General features: G+C 40.8%; 1 protein-coding gene across 1 annotated transcript; it reads right to left on the bottom strand.

Moving 5' to 3' along the window:
- Nucleotides 1-604: 604 nt before the first annotated feature.
- LOC308303854 (complement C1q-like protein 2) lies at nt 605-3296 on the bottom strand. Its single transcript, XM_080748353.1, has 5 exons — nt 3054-3296; nt 2380-2463; nt 2233-2286; nt 1993-2124; nt 605-1838 (listed from the first exon to the last, which is right to left on the bottom strand). The coding sequence occupies exons 1-5, from the start codon at nt 3265-3267 to the stop codon at nt 1549-1551; spliced, it is 774 nt and encodes a 257-aa protein (XP_080604479.1). The 5' UTR covers nt 3268-3296; the 3' UTR covers nt 605-1548.
- Nucleotides 3297-13148: the final 9852 nt, after the last annotated feature.

Raw genomic sequence — 13148 nt, 5'->3', positions numbered from 1 at the left:
GTTACTAGGGCCCAAGGTGGAGGGGCCTTAATTATTTTAGACTTTAGCTATTGAAAAATAGCAGATATACATAAGCTCACAGCACGGCACCGAGTGCCGCGCTGCGAGCTTGGAGATCTGCTATTTTTGAAAAGTCCTTGGCTTGAATCAAGTTTGATTCAAGCCAAGAGGCATGAAACCATGTGACTTCCATAGAGAATGAATTGGACGACACCGTCCCCTCTCATTCTCAAAGGACAAGGAGAGGGAGAGGGTATATCACTCTTTAGTGTGAATGCAGCCCCAGTAATTGCCAACCCCTGGCCTGTAGCTGTACCCGAGTGACACCCTGCCTATGCCCAGGTCTAGCAGTCGTCATAGCAACCTCACAGTACTATCACAGCACCTTCACATAAATGCATTGCAAAAATGATTATCAAATTGGCTACAACATTAGTGATGTTGATATCTGCCTATGTAACTGACACAGTTGATTTGAGCTTAACCACTATGTTGTTATTAGCCAAATTAAGCTGAACTCTGTTGTGTGGTCAAGGCAGACAGATCGATTGATATATGATGGTTAGGTGGGGTGGGGTGGATGGAAGCATTGATGCACGTAATACTAAATATAACAAGTGTATTAGTTTATAGTGCTTTTCAAAGCTGCAGTTACAAAGTGCATTCCAGAATAAATCAAATTAATGAGACAGTTTGTGTTTGTGAGTAGATAAACACAATATAAAACACAATGGGATTGGGAACAGAAAGAAAACTTTTAAATAAACCATAATAATATGAAATATTGATCAAATTAAATGATTTGTAATTAACGAAAACTCTTATAATATTGTGCTATAAGAAGTGATGTTATTTTGGTATGATCTGGATGTTGTGTCTTGTTCATTCATGCATGGCTGTTATTCCGTGTTTGACATTTTATTTGAACTTTGACTTGCACTGCCAGGTCAGTTGCTGTATAACCTCAATGACTGATGGCAGCTGACCAATCTGCACTGGCTGTATAAACCCAGGGGCGTCACAAGGGGGGAGGGGGGGGGGGGAGTGGGACTGAGTTACTAGGGCCCAAGGTGGAGGGGCCTTAATTATTTTATGCTTTAGCTATTGATAAATAGCAGATATACAAGCTCTGCTATTTTTGAAAAGTCGTGAAAATGTGTGCAAATCTTTGTATGTACTTTTTAAGCAAACATTTGTAACTGAAATTCTGCTTCTGGGGGGTCCCTGGAACAAAATATTTTGAGATGGGGACCAAATACATATCATTTTGGGGGTCATTCACATGAAAAGCACCACTGAGCACCACTGACATAGAAACATAGGTTTTCAAAAAACCTTAGAAGGATTTGAAATATTCAGACTCCACACTCGTGCTGTGAGCTTGTACATCTGCTATTTTTCAATAGTTAAAGCACAAAATGTGAGTGAATCCTTGTACCCAGGGCCCAGAATTTGGTGCGACACCCCTGGATAAACCACAACATTAAGTTAGGTTGATGATGATGATGATGCAATTGAACAGAGAATGAGAAACTGATTTATCTAACCTCACATTGTAAACAGCAGGTGGCCACTGAATGTGCTAAGGTGATTTTGATCGTCATTTATCCATGCATTAGGCCAGAGTTTCACATAGACTTCATCCCCTGCCTCCAGCAGCAATGAGGCTCCATTAGCTGGGTTAACCCTATGAGATGTGAGATGTGATGCCCCATAGGCAAGCACTACATGCTGTCCGTTTTTAAACAACGCAGCTCCTGTGGCATGACCACTTGCTCCATGACCAGAGACGAAGATACTGAACTGGTAGACACCTTTCACTGGTGCAATGAAGGAACCTGTACATGGAAAACACTTTGATTTAGTTTGACGTTTCACTTTGTTTTTTTTGTAACACAACCATGAGGGAAACGAATCATTTGTCCAACTAATATAATGTAACCGTTTACAGTTTGTGTGATCATTTTATGCACTGTTTATGATTCACCGTACCGTTGTGAGGATTATATCCATTACCAACATTGGTGATGACATTTTCGTATTTCAGGATAGTGTGGACGTTGTAAGGGCCTGTGTTCCCTCCTCCAGAGGCCAAAAGTGAGGCTGAGAAAGCCACTTGTTTGACTGTAAAACACACATGATGTGTAATAGGATAAATACACATGTATGCACTTCAGGGTCTATAAATAGAAGTATGCATATACTTTTACTTGATGACTTGAAATGACTTGCCTGCATTTTGCTTCTGTAGAAACTGTACCTCATGCTCTGTAGCATTCAATCTGGCTTCAATGGTTTCAAGAGAAGAACGTTTTGAAAACACTTTCAAACATGTCAATATTTCAAACAAAAGCATATACTTTTAAAGGTAAAAAGTACCTATAATCAGACTTTCACTGTCCGTGAGTCTTTCCAATGCTGCTTGCAGCTCCTTCTGGGTCTGTTGCAGATCAACTTGCAGTGCTGTCATCAGAAAAGTAGTCAAACTGTTGCCTCACACAATTGTCAAAAGCTCCGTCATTGTGGAATAGTTGTCTGGCTACGAGACTATCAGAACAGTAATGGTTGCCATGTATTTATTTACACATACAGCTGTGCCAGTCTTCAGGCTTTACTGCTTGCTCTTTTCCTGCAAATGTCCTGCAAATGCATTTCTTCCTCAGGTTTCTTTCCCTGTTTTGCCTTTCAAATTTGTATGGAGAATGGAGCATATTTTTGCAGAAACCCACAAATGGCATGAAACCACTACATTCCCTTTGAAAAGCAGAATCCACCTTCATATGTAGATTTAAACGTCAAAGTCATAGAAGGGAATAAAAATAGCAAAAATAGCTGATCTACAAGCTCAATGTTCTGCCAGTCCACTGGAAATCTATTGTCTTGCCAATGGAAGGACGTGTGAACTTTTGAAATGGCACATCTGTACAATAATAGTCAACTGAAATTACACATTGACTGTCACTTATAGCTGTCATGTTTGAAAAAAACTTTAGTAAAAAAACAAAAATCAGCAGAAGTCTTTATTACACATACAATATAATACATGGCAATACCTTTAATCAGAGCAGTCATGTCTCTCAACACAGCATAGATGTCAGGCTGGCAGGTTTGTTGGGTGAAGGTAGAGGCTGCTGCTTTGTCTCCCTGTGTGGCAGCAGTGTGAACACCACTGATCCTTCCTGCTCTATTAACCGCATCTACAGTGTCTCCCCTTGCCTCTGCACATGGCAGGTAGCCTAGTATCAACAAGCCCACAAATGACACCATTGTGGCTCCGTATGGATGCACTCATAAAGCTCTTCACTCTTGTATTTGGACTTACGGTCTCTGATGACCTGTTTAAATAGAATCCCTGTTGCATCAGTTTATCATAATCATTAACTTGAATAGCTTGTTGGACTAGTCAGACAACACAGAGGCCGTTCCCAGCGAGGGGAAGAGCAAGGCTGAGATTGTTTTTCTGTGTGTCCCTGACACCACAGAGCTGTTAAATTATTGAATGCAATCTTTTCAGAGCACTTAACTGACTGAGACTCTTGTTCACACTGTTAACATTGTGAAGAGTTGTCCCTTGTGTGGATAAGCTGGTGTCTCTTCTAAAGACAACTAGACACAATAAGCCCATTCCCAACAGTGCACCGCAATCTTTCATGGTTAGGTGTGAATTATGGGGGCTCGCAGTGTTATTGTAAATAGTATAAAATAATTTGTTGGCTCATTATGTCTAAAAAGACATATTTAGCCACTTGCACACATGACCCCACCCACTGAAATCAAACTCGCTAAAATGGATACAACGATAGAAAGAAGTAAAAGAAAACATTTTAACAGTCATATTTTCTTTTCTCTAATTACAATCTAAACTAGACCAGGTCAACCTGGTTGTGCCAGACCCCCTGTCTGTCATCATCATTTATGACATCATGCCTTTTATAGGCATGTCATCATCATGTCATCATCATATATACCCTTTATATAGAAAACCCGGACAGACAGTAAAATAACAAAGTTGTCCTTTAAGTCACCTGCCTTTGTGAAACTCTGGTCAAAATTGTTCACAATAGAACGTTTCTCCCTTGAGTGGACAGACACGCAGGTGTCTCTTCAGTTCATTCAACATTCTGAAACTCTTGTCACAAAGTTCACAGTGATAAGGTTTTTCTCCAGTGTGGATACGCTGGTGGATTTTCAGGGAACCCGACTCAGTGAAACACATGTCACAAAGTTCACAGTTGAAAGGTCTTTCTCCAGTGTGGACACGCAGGTGTCTCTTCAGTTCATTCAACATTCTGAAACTCTTGTCACAAAGTTCACAGTTGAAAGGTCTTTCTCCAGTGTGGACACGCAGGTGTCTCTTCAGGGAACCCGACTCAGTGAAACACATGTTACACAGTTCACAGTTGAAAGGTCTTTCTCCAGTGTGGATACGCTGGTGTCTATTCAGTTCATACGACCGTCTGAAACTCTTGTCACAATGTTTACAGTGGAAAGGTTTTTCTCCAGTGTGGATACGCTCATGTGCCTTTAGATTACCTGACTTACTGAAACTCTTGCCACAATATTTACAGAGGAAAGGTGTTTCTCCAGTGTGGACACGCTGGTGAATTATCAGTTCATTCGACCATCTGAAACTCTTGTCACAATGTTCACAGTGGAAAGGTTTTTCTCCAGTGTGGATACGCTCATGTGCCTTTAGATTACCTGACTTATCTCCAGTGTGGTGGATAAGCTGGTGTGTATTCAGGTACCATGACGAACTAAAACGCTTATCACAATATTTGCAGTTGAAAGGTTTTTCTCCTGTGTGGACCTGCTGATGTATCTTCAGTTGAGATGAAAAGCTGAAACTCTTGTTACAGAGTTTACACTGGAAAGGTTTTTCTCCAGCGTGGACAGCTCCACGTGTCTCCCCCCAATCGTCACTGTCTTCAGTGACGTCAGTGTCAGATTCGAGTTCAACTTCAACTTCAGAGCGGTGTGAAGAGATGTCTTCATCAACTTCACTTTTCACTGCTAGTATTGTCAACATTGATCCACCAGGCTCCTCTGGTACTTCCTCCTGTTCCTCTTTAATGTGGGGAGCCTCTGGTTCCTCCTGGAGCAGTCTGGGGCTCCTCTCGTGTTCAGGAGAAACCTCCTCTTTACACACAAATATCTGCAGGGTGTCTAGGAGCAGAAAAAATGTAATTGTGAACACTGGGTTCCTAAAATGTAGATATATTTTTCCATCTTCCATAGGACCCAATGTCTCCCTTTTTGGCACTCGATCAAGGGTACCCATTACGACCACCGATATTCTCTGAAAGTGTGAAAATCATACTTAGCGAACTCTTACTAATGTGCAGGGTGTGCAGGGTCGACTCTGTACTTGGTCCTCTCTTTTTTCCCTTAACACCAAATCTTTTGTGATGCATTGTGAGCTTGTATATCAGATTTATTTCCCCTTAAAATACACCCCCCACCACTGAATGATATGGTACAAGTATGGTACAAATGATATGGTAAACCTCAAATCAAGATGCTTATAAAAAGCCTGTCAAATAGCTGTTATCTCACACAGATCAGACTCACAGACCCATGTCTAGACCTCAGAGTAGAGGTCTTCTGGTAGGTCCGAGATCAGAAATTACCCGGGATCCGACCCGGATCGGTCCATTCACAAGTAGTGACTTCGGAGCCGGGTCGGAGCCACTACCGTATGCCCCGGGTCCCGGGTCTCTGACCGTGAGAAACGGCGGTTCCAGTGATACCCGAATGGACCCAGCAATTGGCTGTTACATCTTTCAATCACCCCTGCACCCCCCTTTTTTCTCCTCCGGCCAGTGAGAGGCGAGCTGCCTTGCTGCGTCACGTGACTTGTCAGGAACTATGGCGCTACTTTTAATGTCTCATTTTTCTAATCATAGCCGGTTCTGTTCGGATCGGCTCCAACATGTCTCGTGCTGCTCGGGTAACGGTTCTCATATTTCTAATAATAGACAGGTCCATTTGGGTCCGGCTCCATTTTCCCCCTGGTCCATTTGGGTTCGGGTAGGTAAAATTGGACCTGTGAAGAACTCTACCTCAGAGATGCCATAAAAATAAATTTTCTTAGTTTTTAACTACTACCAAACTTTAACAAGGCATTTCTGGTTGTCATGGCTGGAGGTTCTTCCGTTTAATTTCATTTCCTATTCATCTTTATTTATTTCATTTGTTTTTTACATGATCACATTAATTTCCTTTTTCCTTGTCTTTTTGACACATTCCATAAATGAGCAGGAAGAAGATAAATCTTATTTATACCTGCCCCATCTACAAATTAAAAACATCAAATACTAATTGCTCTATCCAATGGCTACAACCCCTGCAGAACATTAACATGATACATCAAATTAAAAAAGGAGAGGAGAGAAAAAAAGAACAAAACCAGAAATGTCATATTTTATTATTATTTTGCCAAGATTAGCGTACAGTGAAAATACGTACTGAGGTGTGGGTGGTCTTCAAGTTCCTCCTGTTTAATAGAAAGGTCCCTGGGTGAGTCTGGAGAGTTCATCTTCACCTGCAGTCTGGACTGGGCTGAAATGAAGCAAGTGAATAAGGACTTTAATAACTGGAGACCTAGTGGAGAATAACAATAAAGTTTGCTGAAGGTAAAGGCAATATCTAACCCAACTCTCTAAATAACTTTGAATGCAAATTTTCATATATTATTTCCTTTACATCCTGTTTAATTTGCATTTTATATTATTCTACATTGATGAAGTACAATAATTTCACTGCCAATAGTGCAGCCAGCAACTGTATCTTATTTGTATGTGACAAAGACAATAAACACCTTGAAGCTGGAGAATGTGAAGAAAGCGATGGTGAAACTTACTGAGGTCTGGCTGTTCTTCAGGTTCCTCCTGTTTCACTGAAACAGTTCCAGACGGGTCTGGGGAGTTCATCTGCACCTGTAGTCTGGACTCCATAGAGTCTGGAAAGAAACAAATTACGAAGTTCAGGATTAGTTACCCGGTTTCAAGCTGCGTATCCAGAGTCCCCCTATGTACGGTGCGTATACATGTGCGCGTGCATGAACGTTCGAGAATGGGGCATGCGTGCATGGCGAACGTGCGCATTGCTTTAGGGTCCTGGTTTGAGGGAGCAGTGCATGTTTGGAGCAGTAAGGGGATCAAGCGGGCTCACCGACACACGCTCTCCTTAGCGTGTTACTAGGACGACTGACGCTGACTCGAGTTAAACTGGTCTCGACATAAACTAACACACGGTTTCATGGACACCCTACTTTAAGAGAGACACTCAACTTCAACAATAAAAGACAATAAGGAAGGAGTAACTTATTAGTGTTAATAATTTGAATAAATTAATGAATGAATGAATGAATGGATTTTATAAAGTTACAACATTAAAACAAAACAAACAAAATATATATGTCAATGGGAAGCTTTGATTTTCTTATCTCAGGTAAACACAATTCAGGTGTCAGGGTCACTGAAATGCCCCTTTTCTTTCAGGTCAACACTCAAGTTACATTCTTATTGTATATAAACGAAACAAAACATACCTTACCGGCTTCCCCAATAATTTATTGTGGTAGAAAACACACTTTAACAACTCTAAAGTGGGGAAGGATATAGTCTCGACTCTGTACGTGAAGCTATAGCAGTAGCATTTTCCCCAAAAACAAACCTTCTTTAAACTTGGTGTGTAAATTCCTCCCGTTTTCACGACGTGCCAGCCTGTTAGCTCTGCCTCTTTGCACAAACTGGTGCAAACTCGTGCAAAGGCCACCTCGGACTCAACTTATAACCAAGGTTTGTTCACTGCAAATCTATATTTACAACAGTCTTTCTCTGTATTCACTCTCTGCTCTTTGTTTGGATAAGGTTTCAACCCTTATTATAGCTCTATGGTTTCAACACGGATGAGAGAGAGGGACGGACACTGTCCCCGCCCGTGCCTCTCTCTCACCCGGGTTGAAACACACACCATCCTAAGTTCCAGCAGCAGACCCATAAATGCTCGTTTAGATTTATAATTAGCCTTATTCACGGCCCGCCCACCTACTTCCGTTTCTCAGTTTTCCCCGGGTGCTGACTTCAATTTAGAAGGGGAAACTATACTGGACTTAAAGCCAACAAATCATTATTTCTAACAGTAAAGTAAATTACAGTGCATTGTGCCGTTAAGTATCTTGTGTTCTTGATCATGCTAGCCGTATTTTATACTTTACTATTCGGAAATTGCATTAAATTTGCGATTTCTGTGCCAACTCCATAGGCTATGGTAGGATTTACCCCTTCAAAACGGGACTTCAGCACCCGGGGGATGCTGAGTGGGCGGGTCGTGAATAGGGCTAATAAACGAATCCACAGCAGTGTTAAATAACTACCAATCGTTAGTACAAAAATAAAAATAAAACACCAGTTATTAAAGATAAAATAACGTTAACAATAAATAAATAAAACCAACGTGAATCACACAAACGTGTCACATAGACTTGATAGATCAACCACCAGAGGGCGCTATTATACACTTGTATCAATCTATACTATAATTTTGCGAATGTCTGTCTGAGTGAGTGAGTGTCTGTCTGTATGAAACAGCGTTTCTCCTCGGTGGCTGGAGCAATTGATCTGAAATCGCATCACCATCAGCATATGAACACACCTGACATAACTGTGAAGCCCGTTTGTCACTTTCACAAATCGTATGCTGTATAATAGCATTTTTATGGTGTATCTATATCTATTTAGCCTACAGTACCTTTTGTGACCACACTAAGGGAGGGGCGCTGTTGTTCAGGCCATGCACAATCACACACAAACCCACACACACACACACACACAGGGGGGGGGGGGGGGGGGGGGGGAGTGTGTGTGTGTGCAGGCGGGCAGGCGGGCGGGCGGGGGGGGGGGGGGTTAGCCATTAAACGAAACGGGTATTTCTTACATTGATGCTCCTACATATTATCATGCAAGCACCAGTTAAAGTTACTTTCCATCCCTCATATACTGTGTGCACAGTGCACATCCCATAATCCACACTCTGCACATCATTTCGGAGCTCATATCTTTGAACGGGTAAGAGCTAGTTCATTTAAATTCATGAGAAAACATACGTTTACATTGCCAAAGCAAGTGTCAAATATACAAATAACAAGAATTGACACAGTCAATATAAAATCTGGTGAACTGTACCGTCTGTACCGTCATGAAACTGTACCTTTTCCTATGCAAACTTCTAATAAAGTCTTCAATCAATCAATCAATGATCCAAGGAAGCCAGGGGAAAAGAGATTTTTATTCTACGACCTTGTTATAGTGTCCTTAAATCCTTATGAATAGATTAAAAGCTGTCGTTTCATTTGCTGTGATGTTGAAAGTGAAACTGAAAGCGATGTTGTATTTTGCAACGGTAACATGTGAAACCAATGGTGGAAAAAGTACTCACATTTTATACTTGAGTAAAAGTATCAATACTGCAATCTGTTACAAGTAATTAAGTACGGGATTCAAACTGTGCTCAAGTAAAAGTACAAAAGTATTGGCATCAAAATGTAATTAAAGTATTAGTAGTGGGAAATACTCAAGTAAAGAACAAATACCGCGAAATTGTACTTAAGTAAATGTACTTAGCACTGCCTTTCCTTAGAGAAATCACTTTTATTTTAGAAAGACAGACACATACACAGACAGACAGACAGACAGACAGACAGACAGAGGGGAAATACTCAAGTAAATACAAATGCTGCAAAACTGTACTTAAGTAAATGTGTCCCAGGCTGGTGAAACCGTCCTAATGTCGCCAATTTTAAAACGGCAGAAAAGTGAGAAAATGAAGTCAAAGTCGTTTTTTGTATTTTTCGTTTTTTTCAAATTCTCACAAGTTCGAATTTATAACAAGGGTTTCGTGTCAAAAGATAGTTGTTTTAAGGTATGACAATGGCTAGTTTTATTTGTTAAACTAGGCTGCTTTTGGAAGAAACTGTACGTGGTTTTTGGGGGAGGAGAGAGAGCGCTCTGAAAAGTAATTGTCTCGTATTTCACGCTTTGAGCACCGCCCATACAGTGACAAGGAAAAAGGACCGGCTGACAAAATGAGCGATATAAACTTTATTTCAACAAGCTGCTTCGATTTTCTTCCACGCTTATGAAGTAAACAGATGAGAGACCGGCATAGGACCTTTACTTTTTGGATATAATGTTCACAAAAGGCAAGAAGCGTTCGAGAACCGGGGCTTTATGTTATACTATAGACTTGTGGCCGAGCTGCGTTAGCTTCACGCTAACGCTGGCTGTTTATTATGAGAAGCAGTGGCTAACGGCTAACGTTAGCTAGCGCTGAAGGCATCGTATACACAACACAACTGGAATTGTTGCTCTTCTACAAGCTCACAACGCGAGGAGTTTAAGTCTGTCAGAACCATCAGATTATCGTTCTGACTGAAGTTACACAAACACTGATTATGCTACATTTGGCACAGTTAGCCCGACCAATTTAGATAGGGCTCGAGTTACGGTGTTGCGCACGTAATAAATTCACTTCAACCTGGTGTGGAGCAGTTAAACCTATTTGCCACGTACGTCTACAAAAACGTTCATATTTCAAAGATAAAGTGCTTACTGAAGTCTCACAGATGTCACAGTATGGTACGCTCAAGCAGAATTACCCGTATCTTTCGTATTGTTTAATAAACAGCATTTTAATCCGATCAGATGCCATTTTCTGTTGTTTTTCAGCCATGCGACCCCATCGGTTGCGAGGTGTACTGCACTTAGATACATTAATACCTTTTTAAGGAAACGCCGACCGATCGGATTAAAATGCTCATCGTTAAATAATACGATCATTACGGGACATTCTGCTGGAGCGTACCCTATGGTGACATCTGTGAGACTTCAGTAAGCACTTTATCTTTGAAATATGAACGTTTTTGTAGACGTACGTAGCAAATAGGTTTAACTGCTCCACACCAGGTTGAAGTGAATTCACGGTTGGCGCAGCGTAGCGTCTTTACATTTAGCCCAATAATGCTAAATCACAATAACTAAAGTTTAAAACATACATGAACCACTTTAGCCCTATGTTATACCAAGGCTATTTGAAAATAGCCAATCTACAAGCTCACAACGCATTGCGGTGCGACGCGTTGTGAGCTTGTAGATCTGCTATTTTCAAACATTTTTGTACTTTTACTTTTGGTACTTTAAGTACATTTGGATACCAATACTTTTGTACTTTTACTCAAGTACATTTTTTAATTCTGGACTTTTACTTGTAACAGAGTGATTCTACATTGCAGTATTGATACTTTTACTTAATTATAAAATGTAGGTACTTTTGTAATACACTATTTTAGTGAAAAATAAAAACTACAAAAAGAAGAAAATGACAGGATGAGCATATAAGGAGGGGAGGAGGTAGAAAAGACCACTGGCCACTATTTCTGACATGACTGCAAGCACTATAGCACAATTCAGCAGCGAAGTGTGATGTCACTTCCGTGAAATGGCGTGAAATGTTGCCCTCTACGGGGTTCATGCTGGTATTGTTTTGTATTCAAATCGCCATTGAGGAATTTGCGATCACCGCATATAAGAACTGTGTTAAAAATATAAACACACCATGTGCGCGGACATGCTCTCAGCGACAGTCTGTCCCAGACACGAGTGTCTCTCTGTAGTTTCCAACATTTAGGACAGCGTTCTCTGACAACAGGCTATATCAGATATGAATGAATATCATAAACTATGCAGAACCCCCCCGCTGACAGAAACGCGCACATGGTGTGTTTATTTTTTTAACACAGTCCTTATATGCGGCAATCGCAAATTTCCCAATGGCGATTTGAATACAAAACAATACCAGCATGAACCCCCTAGAGGGCGTCATTACGCACAAATGACGACATGGCTTCGTTTCTCTATACCACAGGTCTACTACTAAATAGTAGTTTTAAATAATTGTAGTGGAATAAAAGTAAATTTGAAGTTGACAGCTATACCACTGTGGGTGTGGTTTGACTTGGGGGGGAGTGATTGGGCGGGGGGGGGGGGGGGGGGGGGTTAAGTACCTATTGTCCCTCCCATTGTCACACCCACTTCTGGCTACCTAGAGGTGTAAAAATGTTCCTTGCATTGAAATGGCTTTTTAAGCACTTTGGGTTTTATGGTGCAACAAGTTTAAAATGCCCATAACTTCTTCAAATATGCTCCAATTCCAACAAATGATACATCATATGAAAGCTTAGATTCTGTACTTGGATAATCTGTACAAAAAAGAAAAATGACCAATGCAGACATAAGGAACAAAGTACCAGACCTAGTCACAAATGTAATTAGCACTGGGCAGTGGGCCTGCCTTTCCTTAGAGAATTCACTTTTATTTTAGTAAGAGACACACACACACACACACACGCACACACGCACACACGCACACACGCACACACACACACACACACACACACACACACACACACACACCTTCTTTGTTTATTGTGTCCCTACCCCCTGCTGCTTGGTGCCTGTCCTTAACATCCTTCTGCCTTGAAATTCTTTACCCATAGTACTACTGTATATATGGAAGCCATGGCCCTGAAAGTGTTTGTACAATGTATGCAATGGTTCACTTATTATTTCCAAAATGTTACCTTTTATTTGGCTTATTAGCAATATAAAACCGTTTTATCACACCCCTGCTTACTTTACTCAAGTATATTTTAATGACTGTTTTTGTTTTCCGGACTTAATTAGTCTACTTGTAACGGATTGCAGTATTGATACTTTTACTCAAGTATAAAATGTGAGTACTTTTTCACACATGTTACTGTTGCAAAAGAAAACATTGCTTTCAGTTTGACTTCAACATCATGGCAAATGAAAGATCAGCTTTTAATCTGCACAAGGATGTAGGAACGGAAATGACAGCACTTTTACTCAAGTACAGAGTGAAATAATAGAGTACATTACACATGTAGTGCCATGTAGTAAATATAGTAATTACTTGTTGTCAGTGTGACTTTTGTACTGTACAAAGTTACAAGCAGTGAGGAAATTTAACAGAGTACATCACACATGCAGCGCCTGTGCTTTTACTGGAGTAAATTGATGTATTATTACCTTTTTGTGCTGTACCTGGGCTTGAGGATGCCATTGTGG

This window comes from Nannobrachium achirus (assembly GCF_963921795.1).
Source record: "Nannobrachium achirus genome assembly, chromosome: 18".
NCBI lineage: Eukaryota > Metazoa > Chordata > Actinopteri > Myctophiformes > Myctophidae > Nannobrachium > Nannobrachium achirus.
Note: the sequence above shows the minus strand (reverse complement) of the source record. Positions and strands in the feature narration are given on the sequence as shown.